Source organism: Nerophis ophidion, linkage group LG15 (assembly GCF_033978795.1).
Source record: "Nerophis ophidion isolate RoL-2023_Sa linkage group LG15, RoL_Noph_v1.0, whole genome shotgun sequence".
NCBI lineage: Eukaryota > Metazoa > Chordata > Actinopteri > Syngnathiformes > Syngnathidae > Nerophis > Nerophis ophidion.
The window spans coordinates 33,626,545-33,649,474 of record NC_084625.1 but is presented as its reverse complement, the minus strand read 5'-3'; the positions used below and the strand labels follow the sequence as shown (position 1 = coordinate 33,649,474).

At 38.3% G+C, this 22,930-nt stretch overlaps 1 protein-coding gene across 3 annotated transcripts in view; it reads left to right on the top strand.

Moving 5' to 3' along the window:
• Nucleotides 1-586: 586 nt before the first annotated feature.
• Nucleotides 587-22,930, top strand: part of neto1l (neuropilin (NRP) and tolloid (TLL)-like 1, like) — a 264,930-nt gene continuing 242,586 nt past the window's right edge. For all 3 annotated transcript variants that reach the window (XM_061922057.1, XM_061922055.1, XM_061922056.1), the window contains exons 1-5: nt 587-1,092; nt 1,158-1,243; nt 4,464-4,520; nt 8,096-8,230; nt 8,403-8,651. In XM_061922057.1, the coding sequence (XP_061778041.1) occupies nt 1,216-1,243; nt 4,464-4,520; nt 8,096-8,230; nt 8,403-8,651 (469 nt within the window). In that variant the 5' untranslated portion in view covers nt 587-1,092; nt 1,158-1,215. The remainder of the gene's footprint in view (nt 1,093-1,157; nt 1,244-4,463; nt 4,521-8,095; nt 8,231-8,402; nt 8,652-22,930) is intronic.

Below are 22,930 nucleotides of genomic sequence, written 5' to 3'. Positions count from 1 at the left end.
TTGAGTATTTGGCGAGCGCCGTTTTGTCCAACTAATCTTGGCGGTCCTTGAACTCACCGTAGTTTGTTTACTTTCTCCGACTTTCAAGGACTTTATGCCACTTCTTTTTCTGTCTCATTTCGTCCACAAAAATTTTAACGTTGTGCGTGAATGCACAACGGTGAGTTTTGTTGACGTTATTGACTTGTGTAGAGTGATAATCAGACATATTTGGTCACTACATGACTGCAAGCTAATTGATGCTAGCATGCTATTTAGGCTAGCTATATGTACATATTGCATCATTATGCCTCATTTATAGCTATATTTCAGCTCATTTGATTTCCTTTAAGTCCTCTTCGACAATATATGTATGTATATGGGTTTTATTTTTTTGCCGCTCCAGACATATTTGTTTTTCTATTTTTGGTCCAATATGGCTCTTTCAACATTTTAGGTTGCTGACCCCTGGCTTAGCTCTTCCTTCTATCGATTCTGTCGAGACAACTTTTCGTCTGAGTGCGCGCGCAGAGCGTTTAGCGGATTTTGGCGCATTGGTCGACTGTTGCGATGAATCGGGAGCGGAGGAAGAGTAGGAGGAGAGAAGAGGCAGGAGGAGGAGGAGGAGGAGGATGGGGGAGTCTACAAGAACTCCGCTCTGCCACAGAGTCTCTCCACTTGACCCAGAGGCATGCACACCCAGCATCGTTGGATTCTTTTGCAGGAACAAACAACACAAAAACTTCTTTCTTTTCCAGGAGGATCCTTTACGCGCGGCATTTGCGAAATGATGGAGATGCAGAGATGAGGCTTGCGCGGTTCTCCATGCTGCCTCTCCTCCTCCTCCTCCTCTTCCTCTCCTCCTGATGAGGGGACAACAACAAGGCTGCCTGATGTTAAATGCCCTTTCCCAACAAGAATATGGCAAAGGTGAAGCAATCGGAGCTGGGCTCCTGACGGGACCGTTAATCCTTTCAGTGCACCAAAGCGGTTTGGAGACGTTTGGATGGAAATTAAGCGTGTGTCTGCTGCAAGAACTGTTTTTGGTGTTGTATGAAACCGGAGATTAGTTTTTCTACCTTCAGGACTGCATTGAGGAGATTTTTTTTAAAGGTATAAGTGGTTTCTGAACACGAATCCCTCCAAAAACTCACCTCTTTTTTTTCTCTCTCCTAAAGTACTCTCACATCTAAATGGAATTAGTTGAGTCTGCAGCCGTTTGTGAAAGGAACAGACATGGTACATGGACACAGCTTCCATTATGGTAAGCATTTTAAATGATCTTAATTGTCTCCAATTAACATTTTAACATAAACATTTTTCGGAATGGAAATGTAATCAATATGGATAAAAAAACATCTTTTCTTGTTCATTTTGCTTCACAAACTACCATCATTTTCGTGGTTTTAATGCATGTGAACATCATAAAACACATGCTTGTGCCAGTTCCCTTTATGCAAATATTAGAATAAATACTTATGTTCAATATTTGGTGTTTAAACATGACATTTGGATCCACTTTCTGATTCAAGACCTCAAGCTATTGTCTCTAAACTTTTGACTTGTAACTAAATCAAGCGAATACAGTGGTACTTAGTTTTTTGTTAGTAAGGGGTCGAACAAAGACTGAATTGTTTGAAAACCAAAGTAATTGTTACAATAATACATCATGTAAATCCAATGAATCCCTCCCAGACACCACATTTTATAAATAACACGGATTTTACATGCAACAAACATTGTGATATACGTACTTTATAGCAGTGATTCTTAAACTGTGATACGGAAACTCCATCTAGTAATACGCCAAAAAACCATTTGACCTAAGTACAATGTTTTGTTTTCCAATATCCAAACACAGTTTTACTGTTCAAACTGTGTGCAATGTTACAGTGGCCAAAAATATTACATTTACTTGTTAAATAAAACCTCTGCCTTGTTTTAATCAATACTTAGGCCTACTACACTACTGTATTTTAATGTCATTATAGTGGTACTTGGAGAGCAAAGTGTTTTCTGAGGTGGAATTTGGTGAATAAAGTTTAAGAATCACTGCTGTATATCTATCCTTATGGATGCTCAAACATTTAGCCCCCAAGGGCCAAAATGAAATTGTGCCAATGGTCCACGGCTCATATAGTGATTTTTTACCATGCAACAGCACCACAAGTGAGGAATTTAACTTCACACCGCCATACATAAATATGAAGTAGTAGTTAAAATGCAACTCTGCATCTTTTATGTACATTTTTAACCTAAAAAAAATTCTAAATGTCATGTTTTGCAAATTTTCACTCGGGGTTATAGGACCTGGGCAAAACATGGTGACGAAAAAGTCACACCTTTACTGTAGCGCATGGGTGTCAAACTCTGGCCCGCCGTGTAATTTAAATTGGCCCTTGAGACAATATCAAATCAAAATTAGAGCTGGCCCGCCAGTATTAGTGCCGCTAATACTCATACTTGCCAACCCTCACGATTTTCCCGGGAGACTACCGAATTTCAGTGCCCCTCCCGAAAATCTCCCGGGTTAATCATTCTCCTGAATTTCTCCCGATTTACACCCGGACAACAATATTGGAGGCGTGCCTTAAAGGTACTGCTTTTAACATCCTCTACAACCTGTCATCAGTTCTGCTTTTCCTCTTTACAAACAGCGTTCCTGCCAAGAAATAGAAAAGAGGCATTACATTTTTTAGTTACATTTTATTTAATATACCATTGATGTTTTTTAATTTGTTTTTTGAAAGTTGATTTTGTACTATTAAGTTATATAAGCGTTGCTTGTTCCATTGTCAGTGTTAAAGCAAATCAGTGTAGAAAACTGAGCAATAATTAACAATTCATTCATGCACTTTATCTTGCTACTTCAAGGCTTGACTGTTTGATTCATTCATTATTGTTATTTTATTTTCAAATTTATTGTTAGCCTGTGGAAAATGTTTATTTCGATATTTACCTCAGAAGGCTGCAAATACAAAAGAGGCATTACATTTTTATTAAAATTGTATTTGATATGCCATTGATATTTTTTTATTATTAATATTATTATTTGAAACTCGATTTTGCATGTCACTATAAAGATATATAAGCCTTGCTTGTTCAATATTCAATGCAAAACTTTTTTGGGTCTCTATTAAAAGGTTAATTTGTTCAACCTTGGCCCGCGACTTTGTTCAGTTTTAAATTGTGGCCCACTCTGTATTTGAGTTTGACACCCCTGCTGTAGAGCATGATTTTTTTTTACATTTAAACGTAAATAGTTTGCTTGTAAGAAAAAAAAACACTAGGGATTTTACGATTAAAAATGAATAAATAAAGAAACTGGCAGCTCATTCACCAAAATATTACCCTAAAATATATGGTTGTTTTCTCACCAAATTACTGCAAATTGAACAAATGTACCTCTGTTGTTTTAGGTTAAAATTCTGGTGACTGCATTTTTTACTGTCCAATATATGGCCATTTTTTTAACAGTACATTACTATAGATAAAAAAAAAAGTCACATTTTTATTTTTACCGCAAAATTCAGGGGACTGAGCTGTTAATTTTTTACTGTAAAATCTACATTCCCTATTTTTACATTACATTCTTGTAAATAGAAAGATGGTACCACTAATGATTTTACAGTAAATGTAAGCTACTGAGCTGCCAGGTTTTTAGAGAAAAGCCTTTTGACTTATTTCACAGTGTCGCCTGGCGTAGATGCCATCAATGAGTGTGCAGCTAGGAAGAGATCAGTACTGTATGAATATTTATTACATTTGGTGGCAAATGATAAAATGACACAACGGGCCAAATTTAACCCGCGTCCCTGGTATGGATGATGAATAAAATTATATATATATATATATTTATATATATATATATATATATATATATATATATATATATACACACACACACATATATATATATATATATACATATACATATATATATATATATATATATATATATATATAGAAAACTTGTTGGTGAAAAGTGGAGAGCCAGCTTCATACTTTGCTACAAGTTCTTCCTTGAATTCAGTAGTGTTTCTCACCTTCTTTATCAAAGTGCTGGCACTTGCAACTTCTTTGGCCCCAGTGGTGGCCTATTTTGCAGTCTTACTCAATGAAAATAACACAGTGACTGAGTTACCAACCCGCGAGGTTCTTTGTTTGGGCCCTCGAGTCAAAGGAATGATAGGCGGAACAAAGGACTTTGTTTTCGTAATGTTTGCTCGTACGGTGTATGAAAACTGGGCCAAAAATTTGGTGAACATTTTTGTTGAATGATACAAAAAGTGTGACACGCGAAAACTGACATAGCACTGTGTAGAATATCCCAAGCAAATATGTGCAGTAGGAGTATTTGAAGCTTAACTTGCCTATAATGTATGTTATGAATCACATCTAACACTCTTTCAATGACAACACAAACACAAGTACTGTAGGCACTGTAACTATAGTCCGCGTTGTTAAGCTTTTTTTCATTGCAGTTGTTGCAAGTCTTCTCCTACTTGGCTTGTCTGGTGCAACAAAGAAAGACTCTGCAGGTAACTAACACGCATCACCACAAACTTTATCACCCATGTAAAAAAGCAATAGAATGAAACAATATGACCCAGAACTATGATTGATCATGCATTCTTATTGATGGTAAATTGGTTTTGAAGAGCATCGTATTCATTGTTTCAGCACATTTGGAACACAAAGAGCAGAGGTGTAATATTGGTGGACCAGCAAGGACACATTGTCGTTGTATATTCTAAGTTGTATGCTGTGTTTATTCTAAGGTATATATATATATATATATATATATATATATATATATATATATATATATATATATATATATATATATATATAGATATATAAAACCGTTTTGTACAGTGGAACGTTTCAAAGTCGAGAGGAGGGATGGAGGATATAACCTAAAATCTATATTGCAATATTGCAGCCTCTTGTGAAAACAATTAATATTTTGATATATTATTTAACACATACATGCTGATACAACCATTTCAAAACTAATTTAACTGCTAATGCATGCTGTAGCATAGTGTAATATTACATAATGCATATTGTATATTTTTCTCCAAACTATTAATAATCTTATTTCTAATTTAATGCTAATATCTGATTACTTTCTTTGTAACATGTTTTTATCCAGACCTTTATTAAAATGTAATAAGCACGTATTCTTCTGTTGTTAGGATACTTTACATTAGTTTTAGGCGATGCTCCAAATTGAGGTATTCATCCAATATCAAGTAGGAACAGGGTCAGAATTAGCCATACTTAAGATGTTTAGGATTGTTAAATGATTGCATCTATGATCTCAGCTGTAATCCGGCAATATCACTTTAAATTTAAATATTAATATTTAAATTCCATCCATCCATCCATTTCCTACCGCTTGTCCCTTACCGGGTCGCGGGGGGTGCTGGAGCTTATCTCAGCTGCATTCGGGCGGAAGGTGGGTACACCCTGGTCAAGTCGCCGCCTCATCACAGGGCCAACACAGATAGACAGACAACATTCACACTCACATTCACACACTAGGGACCATTTAGTGTTGCCAATCAACCTATCCCCAGGTGCATGTCTTTGGAGGTGGGAGGAAGCCGGAGTACCTGGAGGGAACCCATGCAGTCACGGGGAGAACATGCAAACTCCACACAGAAATATCCCGAGCCAGATGATTGAATACAGGACTACTTAGGACCTTTGCATTGTGAGGCACATGCACTAACCCCTGTTTCACCGTGCTGCCAATATTGAAATTATTTAATTTAATTCATTTTGTCACATACAAAGTGTGTACTAAAGTCAATAGTGCAAAATAACTAAAAAAAAGCAAAAACTACTATTGGTTGAGTTTCTAAAAAATAAAAAAAACGCCAAAAATGGTTTTGTGATCATAAAATATATAGATCTAATCAATATCCTGATGCTTGGTATCGGCACTGTCGATATTTATATTGATCCGCCCACCCCAGTTTAGGTTCAAGAACTCTAGCTTAATGGTAGCTATGCTCTTTAGTATCCTCCCATGGTGTGAAGTGTAGCACATGTTTAACTATTTCTTTCCCTTTAGTCTTCCAGTGATAATTGACTTGTAAAAAACGTAGTTTATTTGGTGGCAATAGAGGCAAAGATTGGTTATTTAGAAACTGAGCTGTGGAGGAACGTTAGCTTGCTAGTGACACAACATTGCTTGGAGGATGCCTTAGTTTGGTTGTCGCTGTCAGATTTGAAGAACACAACTAGAATGTGTCATCAATAGGCATTATCACCATACGACAATACTATTTAAAGCTTTATCTTATTTTATTATTTGTATAGTCTATATCGTTTTTATTATGTAACTCTAGTTAAGACAAGGGCTTCACGGTGGCAGAGGGGTTAGTGCGTCTGCCTCACAATACGAAGGTCCTGCAGTCCTGGGTTCAAATCCAGGCTCGGGATCTTTCTGTGTGGAGTTTGCATGTTCTCCCCGTGAATGCGTGGGTTCCCTCCGGGTACTCCGGCTTCCTCCCTCTTCCAAAGACATGCACCTGGGGATAGGTTGATTGGCAACACTACATTGGCCTTAGTGTGTGAATGTGAATGTGAGTGTGAATGTTGTCTGTCTATCTGTGTTGGCCCTGCGATTAGGTGGCGACTTGTCCAGGGTGTACCCCGCCTTCCGCCTGATTGTAGCTGAGATAGGCGTCAGCGCCCCCCGCGACCCCGAACGGGAATAAGCGGCAGAAAATGGATGGATGGATGGATAGTTAAGACAAATCAGGAAATCAGTTGTGGTAGGTGTGTATGAGGTACGTTACGATGCCATCTACTGTACGGAGTTAGAACAACAAGCTCTACGAGCGGGGGCGGTATGGCGTAGTGGGTAGAGCGGCCGTGCCAGAAACCTGAGGGTTGCAGGTTCGCTTCCCACCTATGGACATCAAAGTCGCTGCCGTTGTGTCCTTGGGCAGGACACTTCACCCTTTGCCCCCGGTGCCACTCACACCGGTGAATGAATGATGAATGAATGATTGGTGGTGGTCGGAGGGGCCGTAGGCGCAAACTGGCAGCCACGCTTCCGTCAGTCTACCCCAGGGCAGCTGTGGCTACTGATGTAGCTTACCACCACCAGGTGTGAATGAATGATGGGTTCCCACTTCTCTGTGAGCGCTTTGAGTATATAACAATAGAAAAGCGCGATATAAATCTAATCCATTATTATTATTATTATTACAAGCAGTCCCTTTATTAAGCGTTTGTGAATACAAAGATACATGTCAAATCTAAAAAAAACACGGATGCAAAATCTTTCTGCGGCTATCCAAATTTAGATGTGGTGGGCCACCAGGCTCACATCAATGTATGGATGATACAGTTTGTGTCAGGCTTGGATTTGGATTTGGTCTACTCTTTCAACGCAGAGGGATTACAGGACAGAATTCAGGTACATAATGTTTTAATTATACTCAAAATACAAAGAGGCAAAACCAAAAGCACGCTCGATGGCGGACAATCTATGCTAAAACTTAGAACAAAAACAGCACAATGGCAATACAATCTACAAAACAAACAAAAGATACTATCAAAAACATAATTACAAACAAAAACTTACTATGACAAAAACGGGAGGCATAAACAGCAAGGTGCGTGGCAGGGGATCAATGGCATGGAGCAATGAGCAGCAAGGTCATAGAATACAATGAAAGTTAATGTTCCCAGACTGATGGACAGAAAGAAAATCACTTAAGTAGTGGCTGTGATAATTAGGGACAGGTGCGGGACTGAGGGCAGGGGCGTGACTTGGAGGGCAAGGTGAAAATCAATAAGTTGTCATGGTAACAAAAACAAACCAGGAAGTGAAAAAAACGGAACAACAGTCCAGAAAACAAAACAAAACATGGTCAAACATAAAACCAGATATACAGGCGTGACAGTTTGACCCTGGAACAAGATCAATTGCTTAACATTATTTCCACTGGCAGAAAGATGGAAGTCTTCGGAGTTAACCAGCAACACGTCGCGAACAAGTTGTGTTCAGATTTAGAGATTCCTCAGTACATCAAAGAACTGTATTGTAGCCCAGGTGAACACTAAAAATACAACAACTTTTGTGTTTCAGTGACAAACAATTCTGGGGTGAAGCCAGCTGGTCAGTGTGGAACATGGGTAAAAGAACCAGAAGGCGGCATTTTTACTTCTCCCAACTACCCAAACAAATACCCCCCAGACACAGAGTGTGTTTACATCCTTGAAGGTAAGTATTCTCTTTCAACGAATCACTCTGTTGTTTTGGAGATTAGCTGTCTAACAGCCAACGCTTGGAAGTGTGAAATGAGCTTGTTGGGATGCAGCTGGTGAAACAAGTCAAAAGTTCAGCTTTAATTTGCCAAATGCGTGTTTATGATTATGTCAACCGTTTCTTCCAGCCCCCCCGAGGCAGTGCATCGAGCTCCACTTTGAGGAGCACTACTCCATCGAGTCCTCTTGGGAATGTAAATTTGACCACATCGAGGTTCGCGATGGACCTTTCAGCTTCTCCCCCATGCTCGGACGCTATTGCGGTCAGCATAGCCCGCCGGATATCCGGAGTAGCGGGCGGTATTTGTGGATAAAATTTGTTACGGACGGCGAACTTGAGGCGGTGGGATTTTCGGCCAACTACAACTTCACCGCAGGTGAGTTTGCTTTGCAGTGTCAATCCGCTTGTTCTTTTGTGAAAGGCTGTTCCTGCCAGGCTCAGGCAGAATAACAAATATCATCCAGGGACTCTGCCTGGTGTAGTGATATCGATTGAGCTGTCTCTTTCCATTGGCCATATACTATCATTGGCTCAGTGCTTTTAGGACCGGCTGGCCTCTTCTTTAGTTTGGCATCTGGAGTCAAGTGCAGTTGTGTCAGTTCATAGAGAGAGAAGAAGCTGAAGCCATTCATTCATCCATATTTTTAAAATTAAGTTTGACTTGACACAAACTGTTTTTTAATAGTACCTCCTAAGGTCTTGGAGTGTATTTCTGGTCTTGTCATCCTCGTCCAGACAGAAGGATGTCACGGCAGTGTGGCTGAATCAAAAGAGACGTCGGAGACGCTTTACTGAACCAAAAGTTGCTTTATGACAAGCGAGCGTCATTCACACAGGACTGCAGTTCTTGAGAGGAGGTCAGGTCAAATATGGAGGACTTCTCCCTGGAGAAGACAAACTATCATTTTATATATTCCTTCTTTGTCCGTCTGGGTGTGCACTAAGTCTAAACAGCACCACCTGACCATAAAAGGAGATGTTTGTGTGTAAGTGTCTGGAAAAAACTGCTTTAAGTCATAACTTAAATGTTGATGTTTGAACTAGACAGATAGTCTCCTCTCAAGGATAGGGCTATCACTTTTTCATTTCGAAGTCCCAATGAGGGCCTCTTTTCTACGAGAAGTGATCCAATTCACCTGCGAATATCAAACATAGGGGCCCTTATCTCATCATGTGCTCAAACTAAAATACCATTGCTTACTCAAACTTGAAGGTTTGCTTCCTCCAAGCTGAATATGAACTTTCACCATATGTAGAAGATAGTATGAGTTATTTAATACACTTCAGTCTCCTTTATAAAGCTTGTGTACAAAACAACATACAGTGTTTTTCACGCAAAGTTTGTGATTAATCATTGTCATGAGCGCAGGTTCATTCATGTTGGTGTTTTGTTTGAGAAAATGCTGCTCGAGTTACACCCTATACACACAAGAAGTAACTACCCTAATTTACGGACTATAGAGTGCACCTAAATATAAGCCGCACAAATTTTATTTTGTGCATTTATTTGCCACACAAGTCTATAAGCCGCAGGTGTAAAGTACACATTAAATATAGGCGCTTGTGTTGTCTGTAATCTTGGTCCTTCTCCTCCTATGGGGTCCTTTAGCGGTGGTGGATTCATGTTCCATGTGTCATCTGTTTCCTTTAACAATGGTCAAGTTGATCGTCGTCGGCTTTGGGGCTGTGTCTTGTGAATTTTAGTCATTTCAGAGTCCATAACCATTTTTTATTTTCCTGAAGGAATCAATAAAGTACTATCTATCTATCTATCGATCGATCGATCGATTGATCTATCTATCTATCTATCTATCTATCTATCTATCTATCTATCTATCTATCTATCTATCTATCTATCTATCTATCTATCTATCCATCTATCTATCTATCTATCTATCTATCTATCTATCTATCTATCTATCTATCTATCTATCTATCTATCTATCTATCTATCTATCTATCTATCTATCTATCTATCTATCTATCTATCTATCTATCTATCTATCTATCTATCTATCTATCTATCTATCTATCTATCTATAACAGGGGTCACAAACCTTTTTGAAACCAAGAGCTACTTCTTGGGTACTGATTAATGCAAAGGGCTACCAGTTTGATACACACTTAAATAAATTGCCAGAAATAGCCAATTTGCCCAATTTACCTTTAATAAATAAATGTATTTATATAAAAAAATGTGTATTTCTGTCTGTCATTCCGTTGTACATTTTTTTCCTTTTACGGAAGTTTTTTTGTATAGAATAAATGATGAAAAAAACACTTAATTGAACGATTTAAAGGAGGAGAAACCACAAAAAAAAATAAAATTAAATTTTGAAACATAATTTATCTTCAATTTCGACTCTTTAAAATTCAAAATTAAACCGAAAAAAATGAAGAGAAAAACTACCTAATGCGAATCTTTTTGAAAAAATTAAATAAATAATTTATGGAACATCATTAATAATTTTTCCTAATTAAGCTTGATTTTAGAATTTTGATGACATGTTTTAAATAGGTTGAAATCCAATCTGCACTTTGTTAGAATATATAACAAATTGGACCAAGCTATATGTCTAACAAAGAAAAAACATTATTTCTTCTAGATTTTCCAGAACAAAAATTTTAAAAGAACTTCAAAAGACTTTGAAATAAGATTTAAATTTGATTCTACATATTTTCTAGATTTGCTAGAATATGTTTTTTTAATTTGAATCATAATAGATTAGAAGAAATATTTCACCAATATTCTTCGTCGAAAAAACAGAAGCTAAAATGAATAATTAAATTAAAATGTATTATTCTTTACAATAAAAAAAAATATCCTTGAACATTGATTTAAATTGTTAGGAAAGAAGAAGAAGGAATTTAAAAGGGAAAAAGGTATGTGTGTAAAAATACTAAAATCATTTTTAAGGTTGTATTTTTTCTCTAAAATTGTCTTTCTGAAAGTTATAAGAAGCAAAGTAAAAAAATTAACGAATTTATTTAAACAAGTGACGATCAAGTCTTTAAAATATTTTCTTGGATTTTCAAATTGTATTTGAGTTTTGTCTCTCTGAGAATTAAAAATGTCGAGCAAAGCGAGACCAGCTTGCTAATAAATAAATAACATTTAAAAAAATAGAGGCAGCTCACTGGTAAGTGCTGCTATTTGAGCTATTTTTAGAACAGGCCAGCGGGCGACTCATCTGGTCCTTACGGGCGACCTGGTGCCCGCGGGCACCGCGTTGGTGACCCCTGATCTATAACATGCGAAATGACTGACTGAATGAGTGTGTGAGCATGTTTGATTTTAATGTGAACAACAGAATTGGTCCACCGTTTGGCAATTTCATTGGTATGGTGTAGGGATGTATCCATTTAATGACAAACCATACAGGTATATTGATAAACCATCATACAGCTCCCAACGGTTAATATTATCTTTTTAAATTCAAATTATCGTAAAACAGTGATTCATATTACTTTAATAAACTGATGGATGGGTGATTCTGTTAATTTACTGAAGAAACATGCTAGCGCTAGCTCATTAGCTAGCTTAAATACTAACACAAATACACAAAAACACAGAACAGACTGGATGTGTTGTATTTATCCTTAAAAAACACTGTAATATGTTTACAAATTAAAACAAAAGAAGATAAACATAAAATAATTAAATACAAGTAATATAGTTTTTGAGGAGCCAGAACAGTATGATATTTCTTATGGCATTGAAAGTATATTTTGTGTCAACCTTTTTTATAAAATGTATTCAATTAAACCTGGTTCAGAGATTTCAATGTGTGTGTAACTACTTTTTGGGCACATTCAACCTGTGATAAAAGTGATAACCGTGATAGTTTTGGTAACAATAACTGTTATATGACATTTTCATATTGTTACATCTCTAGTGTGATGTGATGAGGCTACATTTATTGGCGGCATGTGAAACTCGTAATCCCAGAGAAATCTATGAATTAGCCGCAGCATTAAGGGTTCAAAGCGTGGGAAAAAAGGTAACAACTTATAGTTCGTAAATTACAGTATTTTCTGTCAACCAGTGTGTTTCGCTATACTCTTTATATCCATACCACTCCTTTGTATGGTAAAAGTGTGTGTGTTGCTTGTTATATTGGATCCCAAGATGCGGAGGCAATGGAGTGAGATGAGCAGCCTTTATTGCAAATTTCTTCAGCGGTAAACAACACGCGGCAAACTAAATTAGAGGTGCAGCGAAATTAGAAATGAATATGTCCTAACTAAAGGTAGTCAGGACACAGGCATGGCGTGAAGTATTCCAGAAGAATCAGCTGAAATTGGGCTGTCTACATTACCACTTAAACAAATAATTCTTTAGCCTAAGCCTTGTTTCAGCAACACTAAATCAATATTTAATGTCCCCCTTCTCCCACAATTTTTTACATGGGTAAGTTTGCCGTCTATTTCTTCAATCTCCAACTCTTACCTTTGTATGGACTCATTGATCATTTACAAACTGAGGAAGTGACATCAGAAAGACCGCGCCCCACACAGGAAGTGACGTCAGAAACATTGAGTGAGTCATCCATACATGCACGTGTGGAAATCACACATGAATACCTTAAGAGAAGCAAACGCGCGATTGCAGCCATTTCAGATACAATACATCTCACACGGCAACATAGCAATGTTGAGTGACGGTTTTGGATAAGTCCTAGAAGAACGACAGCCTGGTGGGATATGTTTGTCAAGGAGTGTGTTGTGTAAAAGCAGGGGTCGGGAACCTTTTTGGCTGAGAGAGGCATACAAGCCAAAAATTTTTTAAAGTATTTCCGTGAGAGCCCCAAAAATTTTTTTTTAACACTGAATACAACTATATGCGTGCATTTTTAAGAAAGACCAACATTTTTAGAGTATAATAAGTCTTTTATTCTTTTAATTACATTGTTATTCTGAGCCTAACCAACAATAAATAAAATACTTCTTATCATTAATGCGACTTCTTGAACAGGTGCGGTAGAAACCGGATGGATGGATGAAAATGCATGAGAATGTTTTATATTTTGAACATTATTTTTTGACACTGTGATTACCAGCGGAATTGTTCATTGCTTATCGTGTTAAGCAATGTCAGCCAAGATTCATCTGAGAGCCATATGCCGTCATCAAAAGAGCCACATCTGGCTGTAGAGCCATAGGTTCCCTACCCCTGTGTCAGAGGAACGGCAAGAGAACGCTTGAATGTCCAGGTCAGCTGTGATTCTACTTCCCCAAAAACTTTTTTCCATTTGTCAAAGGGGAGACACTGACAAACTACAAAAAAACGCAAATGCATTTGGACTGGCAAAGCAAACTGTCAGTTTTTGTCCACAATGTATGTCGAGCAATTTACTCAACGTCTTGTTTTGTACTCCATAACTATTGTGAAGCCATGAAGTGGTTGCGGTCGTCAAGTACGACCGCAAATTTCAGCCTACAAGCACACTGTCCTGACCAGATATCTATGATTGTTGTAAAATGTTCTTTATCACATGGTTTACTTTCACACGTCCATTAAAGACATGATTCATGTATGATGGCTCAGGTGTGATTCACTACAATAGTCTCACAGCTGCTGATGGTGAGGCAAGAAAGGTTTACTGTTACAAGAAATGTGGCAATAGTCTTCATTGAAACACAGGGTAAGGATACACTACCAGGTCAGAGGTGACTATGGCACGCGCATTTTTTTCACGCATGCGTACTAGGTCACGGTGCGCCGTCAGACGGAGGTGGGGAAGGGTGTCTTAAATGACCATTGTGTGTGTGTGGACACGGATAAGGTTAGGTGGGATTTACCTTGGATAACCTGAGCTGGCTTGGTGTAGAAGGGCCCTAAATAAGCAAAGACTGATGAGGAACAACAGCATCACACCTCGTAACTCCGCCCACCACAGAAAGGCTAGTATCTAGGGACCACAATAGTAGTAAACAAAGCAGGAGGGACTAACGAGAACAAAGTCAATACTTACAGTGTCACGATGAGGCCTGATAAAAATATTATTATTTTTGTCATCTGGTTGCTAATTTGGGGATTGATGACGAGGGCATCTCAGAATCTTCTGAAATCCTGTTCCAACGGCAGTGTCAGCTCATGTTTGGTCTTCTTTAGATCACAAACTTGTGGTGCACGTCTTTGCTATTGCAGGCCAGTTTGCTTCAGTCTCTACAAGGTGTGATCCCACAAAATGTGTCTACCGTCCCAATGAAAACATACCTGGTTGAAAAGAGTCTACATTTGGATGTTTTTAGAACCTGTGGTGATTCTTCTGTGTCACGGTCACACTAACCAGTAGGTATGCATGATGGATGCCCCAGTTGGTATGCATGATGGATGCCCCAGTTGGTATGCATGATGGATGCCCCCGTATGCATTTGGAAACAATATCTTTTAGAAGACAATGCTACGCTCTCACGGCAAACTAACTGAGAAACATCTCATTTAGTCGTATCGCTAAAGGGCGTTGGAACTCTGCTGACAGAGACTGCCAAAGTCATATTATCAGCAGGGGATACATAAATCGTGTTTTAATGATAATGACTTGCTAAGTTAAAATGATGTATCGGAAGTCTTTAAGGGGCTTGACACGTGGTGTTTTTGGCGCCGGCACGACGTGTGTCCTTCACATTGTCGCCGGGTATTAGGAGCATGAGGTTAAAATATGTCCCGATTTTAGAAGTCTTGGTGGTAAGTCTAAAACTAGAGAGTAAGCTAAGCATAAAATCAAATGAGACTGAAACCTCGAAGCATTCCAGTCTGACAAGTGAATTAACTGCTTTTCTTGCTGCTAAAACACATTTAACTTTACTTTACACACAGCAGCAGATCTAAACACCAATTTTCATCCAGATCAGGTCGTGTTGTATGGTGTTTGAGTTGTGTTCCAATTTAGGATGGCCCAATTCCACTTTTTCATGTCCGATACTGATGCAGCAACATTGCATATCAGCTGATACATTCTGATACTGGCCTTCTTTTCTACTTTATTTTTTCGTAAGATATTTGGATGCATTTACTTTGCCTAATGTTAAGGATACTCAATTCAGGGTTGTATGCTGCCAATTCCAATACCAATCATCAATGAGTGAAATCAGCCGATACCATTATAGAGAGCGATTACATGAATTACCCATACATTTTACACTTTTTTATTTAGTCCTATTGACAGTTTAACAACATGAACACAGTATTTAAATTATTACCTTGTTATTTTATATTACATACATTTGTTTGATCAATTAACCAAAAGTATAAACTAGTGTTGTCTCGATACTTTTCAGTATTTTTCGATACTTTTCGATACGATCTTACGGTGAATTAAACATATTTAACTCCTTGTATAAGAAACATAGTGTATGTAAGTTTGTCCTTAAATAACATAGTGAACATACAAGACAACTTGTCTTTTATAAGTAAGTAAGCAAACAACAGCTCCTAATTTAGCCTGCTGACATATGTAGTAACATATTGTGTCATTTATCATTCTATTATTTTGTCAAAATTATTAAGGACAAGTGGTAGAAAATGAATTATTGATCTACTTGTTTATTTACTGTTAATATCTGCTTACTTTCTCTTGTACACACCTCTTATTTAAACTTCTGTTAAAATGTAATAATCACTTAGTCTGTTGTTTGGATGCTTTACATTAGTTTTGGATGATACCACACATTTGGGTATCAATCCACTACAGAGTAGTTACAGGATCATACATTGGTCATATTCAAAGTCCTCAAGTGTCCAGGGACATATTTCATGAGTTTATAAACATAATAGACATTTAAAAAAAACTAAAGATGTTGTGATGCCATAAAATACCCATGTATTTATGGTAGTATTGACTGGATACGCTCCTGTACTTGGTATCATTACAGTAGATCTTAGGTGTGGATCCATCAATGGCGTGTGTTTACATTTTTAACGCCGGTGTGAAGCATGTTTAATTATACCTCGTCCTGCAGGGATGATATTTGTAAGAAACATACTTTATTTGTTGCCATGGAGACCAGGATTAGTGATTTAGAAGAAGCTAAAACACTGCCGACCGGGGATGGACTTTAGCCGCTAGCTAGCTAGCTATGTCTTAAAGAACTTCTTTCTATGGGCGTTTTAGTGTTGTAACTTCACCTTTATCGAGTTTTTAAGCCAAAATATGTCTGTTCTCCCTTTTCTGTCTACACACTGTGTCTGCTTGTAAGTACTCCGTGATTGTGCGCTGCCGAATATGCTTGTCTGCTCGTAAACCAGCAATGTCACAAAGTGACGACAGCAGGGGGCGGGCGGGGTGGTGGACCGGTACTTTTTAGAGGCGGTATTGTACCTAAAATGATTCATTAGTATTGCGGTACTATACTAATACGAGTATACCATACAACCCTAATATGAACTACTATCTCCTACAGATTTACATTATTTGATTTTGGCCCTCAAAGTCCTCCCGTCCCCTGGGTTATTCCCTCAGTTTGTAACAACACAAAAACAACAAACGCAAAACGCTGACACACCAACAGTTGTTGTGTTAGCCTGTCTCTAACTCTTACTAATCGAATTTTTAATTTCCACTAATATCTGCTTACTTTCTCCAATAACATCGCCGACTGCTGTACAATGCACTTATTCATTGGCAGTGTTCTGAAAATGTCTTTGAAGAAGTAATTAACTATAGTTACTTGTTACTTTACCAAAAAGTAGTTGAATTACTAATAGAATTACTAAGGAAATTAATGTATACATTACTTAAATAAATACTAAAAACTTTAAATATCTGACATATGCTATTTGAGAGATGTTTAATATAATAACACAGCGCGCGGAGTCTGTTCTTTTAAAAGGCAAGACTTGTTGCTCAGTGACGTATGACATCATCGCGGGTTTCAACAGAGCTGTGTTTTTTTAGCTCTAGCACTTAGCAGCGCACTTTGACGCCAGCTCTTTTGAATATATTTACCGGCTCGTGTTACCTTCGCTTAGTACAGAGATTGAATGTGCTTCCGGGGCTGTCTTACCTTCTTGTCAACAAACAGGGTATTGCTTGGATGGCAAGTTTGTCACTTTAATCATTCATTTGTTGTTCAATATTCTTGTTCTGTGCGTATGTTGTTTTATGCTGTGTCACAATGTGATTGTGTCATTTCCTATTTGATATCAAGATCATTTTAGTGTGGCGCTGCTTGATGATTTCACAAGTAAAAAGATATTTCCTGCATTAAAGTTGCTGCACTTATGACGCTGTCCTGTTGTTGACATAAAACCACATCAAAAGCAGCATGCCACGTTACATCAAGCTATCGCTAACAGCGTTGTAATGGACCTAAAAGTAATTATTAGATTAGTCGTTACTAGTAAAAGTAACAGTGTTACTATGGCCGTTATTCTATAATGTCGTTATTACGAACACTTTTTGTTGGAGTTGTTTTTAGTAGCAGTTGGCTTAGCTATAAGCATGCCTCCTCCTGGCTCCCTCTTGATGTGTAACATGTTTTGCCTCGTCCCCCAGTGATAACGTAACTTGAAAACGATACTTAAAATACTATTGAATGCATTTGATTTGCTGTACCGGAGGTGATTAAAATTAGTTTAGTGGAGTGGTTCTATACTCTCTGCTCTCTGCTTGTCAGTAGGGGGACTAAAAAAATACAGTGTCAGCCAGAGGGGATCTGCATCAGTGTTTGACATTTAAAGGCATTTATCAGCATCCATCCATTTTCTACTGCTTATTCCCTTTCGGGGTCGCGGGGGGCGCTGGCGCCTATCTCAGCTACAATCGGGCGGAAGGCGGGATACACCCTGGACAAGTCGCCACCTCATCGCAGGGTCAACACAGATAGACAGACAACATTCACACACTATCAGCAATGACGTTCAAGTACTTTCTCATGAAAAATCACCCGAAACTGATCGATGGCCAATCAATCAGCACATCACTACAAAATATAGTATATCAATGTAAAAACACACTATGTTCAAACTGCGCACCAAATATTATTTGCCCCTAAAAGAAAATAAATCCATCGCCCGCAACATGCCTTACATTACTACCAGTCCACAATGTACCTCATCTTTCAATCAAAGTCGGCTGGGTAGGCTCCAGCTACAAGGACAAGCAGCATAGGAACTGGATGGATGGATGACATACATTATTTAATTCTGTTGCCGATGCTGCTTTTTATTATTTCTTTAAACGTACACAGCTTTTAATCGCATTTTAGTTTCTCTCTGTCTGATTTCTGAGATAAATAGATTAATTTTTAAAGGGAACATTATCACAATTTCAGAAGGGTTAAAACCAATAAAAATCAGTTCCCAGTGGCTTTTTTGATTTTTCAAAGTTTTTTTCAAAATTTTACCCATCATGGAATATCCCGAAAAAAGGCTTTAAAGTGCCTGATCTTCGCTATCTTTAAATCCATCGTCCATTTTCCTGTGATGTCATTTAGTGATGCCAACATGGCAGATAGCACAGCAAGGTATAGCGACATTAGCTCGGATCCAGACTCGGATTTCAGCGGTTTAAGCGATTCAACAGATTACGTATGTATTGAAACGGATGGTTGGAGTATGGAGGAAGATAGCGAAAAGGAAATTGAAAAAGAAACTGAAGCTATTGAGCGAATAGCTATTGAAGCTATTCGGCGATCGCCTTCTAACCAACGATTGAGTTTCGCAGGGTAGCCATACATTTCTGTGCCATGTCTGTCGTAGCATCGCCAGGAAAATGTGCAGGAGCAACTTAAATCCGTCGATTGGTAAGTGTTTGTTTGTCATTAAATGTAGGTGGAGTGAAAGGCTGGATGCAAATATAGCTACAAATGTACATATGCAGCTAGCCTAAATAGCATGTTAGCATCGATTAGCATGCTATGCTAATCGATGCACACTCTACGTAAGACAACTTGAATCCGTCCCTGATCCGACAACACACCGACGAGGCATGATGTCTCCAGGGTACGGAAAACAGTCGAAAAAACGGAAAATACCAGAGCTGATTTGACTCGATGTTTGTAATATGTTTGAGAAAATGGCGGATTGACTAATAATAATAATAATAATGGATTCGATTTATATCGCGCTTTTCTATTGTTAGATACTCAAAGCGCTCACCGAGAAGTGGGAACCCATCATTTATTCACACCTGGTGGTGGTAAGCTTTATCTGTAGCCACAGCTGCCCTGGGGTAGACTGACGGAAGCGTGGCTGCCAGTTTGCGCCTAGGGCCCCTCTGACCACCACCAATAATTCATTCACCAGTGTGAGCGGCACCGGGGGCAAGGGTGAAGTGTCCTGCCCAAAAACACAACGGCAGCGACTTTGATGTCAATAGGTGGGAAGCGAACCTGCAACCCTCAGGTTTCTGGCACGGCCGCTCTACCCACCACGCCATGTCGCCCCACTACCTAGGTGACGTCACAACGTGACGTCATCGCCCGAGAGCGAATAATAGAAAGGCGTTTAATTCGCAAAAATTCACCCATTTAGAGTTCGGAAATTGGTCAAAAAAATATATGGTCCTTTTTCTGCAACATCAAGGTATATATTGATGCTTACATAGGTCTGGTGATAATGTTCCCATGGCCATGCTTATATCCTGGAAAAATCCCTGGAAACAAATAATTGTGAATCAAAATATTTTTTTGTTTTTAAATGGATCCCACCTCAAGATTGTACTTGGGATGCTCTGCTAATAATGTTAGTTCCCATGGTCTACTGAAAACATAAGGAGAGGGTGTGAGGTTGGAGGTAGGAAGTGGGCAATAAAGTTGCAATGAATCAGCTACTTTCACTTTCATTTCTCGTAAAAAACATTTTCACGGTTCTGCATTCTGCCAGTGTTCTTACACAGCCTTTCTCTAAATCAGGGGTGCCCAAAGGAGGGACCTGAGGGCCAAAATTGGCCCACCGAGTCGTTTCATTTAACCAGCCAAAGGGCGGCTTCTCAAAATGTTATACATATTCATACTCTTTTGGGCTCACACACTCATTGATGGCATGTCTTCAGGCCTAAAAGGGTGCCATCTGTTGAGCGTGACATTCTCCGCTACCTTAAATTTTGGTTGTATGGAAATAAACTTTAGTTATTGTGCAGCTGTATGCTTATGATCGCAGTGTTTGGCCCTTGGAGGCACCGCTGCTCTGTAAGTATTTGTTTATATAGGATTAACACGGTCCAGGTTTAGTAGTTTACTAGTTGCAATGGCGTTTCTAGCTTCCGGCTCACATAGCGACACATGGCAGCATTCTCTTGGGGGTGCCGCAAGTATGGGGGGGGGTAAATTATTTATACATATTTGTGCTCAGTAGTGACAAGCTGCTTGATACTAAAATATCCATACCAGATTTTTATGCGTCTCAAATCAAAATATCAATACTTTTGACACTTGAGTTATTCGAGATAATGTACAAACCCCGTTTCCATATGAATTGGGAAATTGTTTTAGATGTAAATATAAACGGAATACAATGATTTGCAAATCCTTTTCAACCCATATTCAATTGAATGCACTACAAAGACAAGATATTTGATGTTCAAACTCATAAACTTTATATATATTTTTTTGCAAATAATAATTAACTTAGAAATTCATGACTGCAACACGTACCAAAGTAGTTGGAAAAGGGCATGTTCACCACTGTGTTACATCACCGTTTCTTTTAACAACACTCAATAAACGTTTGGGAACTGAGGAAACTAATTGTTGTGAAGCTTTGAAAGTGGAATTATTTACAATTTTTGCTTCATGTACAGCTTAAGTTGTTTAACAGTCCGGGGTCTTGTTGTCGTATTTTACGCTTCATAATGCACCACACATTTTCGATGGGAGACATGGCTGGACTGCAGGTGGGCCAGGAAAGTACCCGCATTCTTTTACCACGAAGCCACACTGTTGTAACACGTGGCTTGGCATTGTTTTGCTGAAATAAGCAAGGGCGTCCATGATAACGTTGCTTGGATGACAACATATATTGCTCCAAAACTTTTATGGACCATTCAGCATTAATGGTGCCTTCACAGATGTGTAAGTTACCCATGCTTTGGGCACTAATACACCCCCATACCATTACAGATGCTGGCTTTTGAACTTTGCGCCTATAACAATCCGGATGGTTATTTTCCTCTTTGTTCCAGAGGACACCACGTCCACAGTTTCCAAATATAATTTGAAATGTGGACTCGTCAGACCACAGAACACTTTCAGTCCATCTTAGATGAGCTCAGGCCCAGCGAAGCGGGCGGCGTTCACTATGTAAAGCGCTTTGAGTCACTAGAGAAAAAGCGCTATATAAATATAATTCACTTCACTTCACTTCACTTCCTTGGTGTTGTTGATAAATGGGTTTTGCTTTGCATAGCAGAGTTTTAACTTGCACTTACAGATGTAGAAACCAACTGTAGTTACTGCCATTAGTTTTATGAAGTGTTCCTGAGCCCATGTGGTGATATCCTTTACACACTGATGTCGGTTTTTGATGCAGTACTGCCTAAGGGGTCAAAGGTCCGTAATATCATCGCTTTTGTGCAGTGATTTCTCCAGATTCTCTGAAACTTTTGATGATTCTACGGACCGTAGATGGTAAATTCCCTAAATTCCTTGCAATAGCTCGTTGAGAAATGTTGTTCTAAAACTGTTTGACAATTTGCTTACAAATTGGTGACCCTCTCCCCATCCTTGTTTGTGAATTACTTAGCATTTCATGGAAGCTGCTTTTATACCCAATCATGGTACCCCCCTGTTCCCTATTGGCCTGCACACCTTTGGGATGTTCCAAATAAGTGTTTGATGAGTATTTCTCAACTTTATCAGTATTTATTGCCACCTTTCCTAACTTCTTTGTCATGTGTTGCTGGCATCAAATTCTAAAGTTAATGATTATTTGCAAAAAAAAAAAAATGTTTATCAGTTTGAACATCAAATATGTTGTCTTTGTAGCATATTCAACTGAATATGGGTTGAAAATGATTTGCAAATCATTGTATTCCGTTTATATTTACATCTAACACAATTTCCCAACTCATATGGAAACAGGCTTTGTATGTTATTAGCAAGAACACAGTGTAAAGTAACTAAACCATTGAGATCTTATCTAAATAGAATGCGATCGGTGGAAATAACTTTTTCTTTGACCTGTGTAAGTGCGTAACTCAACTGGAATCAGTTACGCAGTATTATAATACAGCAAGGGGTCTGATTTACTAAGATTCACATACCACATGGTAAACAGTGCTGGAAATCTATAAAACTGTGTGTACTATTAGTGTTGCGTGTAATTTATTAACTCTGTGTGTGCAATGGAATAGTGGTGCAGACCACAATATTTGAGGATTTTACATGGACTATACAAGGCATCACCATGGAGAGAGACTTTCATGCACATTTATCTCATCATGTTTCTATCTGTAGCATGTTGCTATGTTTGCAAATACGCAGGAGACATCTACCACTTTTAATGTGCATTTTAAAAGCAGTCTAAGCAGTGCATTTACACTAATACCATCATGTTTTCCTTTTCTTTTTTTACTGCTGAAGGTGCATAGGTGGAAGGGTGCATTACTGTGCTCAAATCACAAAAAAGCATACTTAAAATAAGTTTGTATCATATAGGATATATGTTAATAATGTATATTTTAGCTGAAAAAAACAAACATCCATTCATCT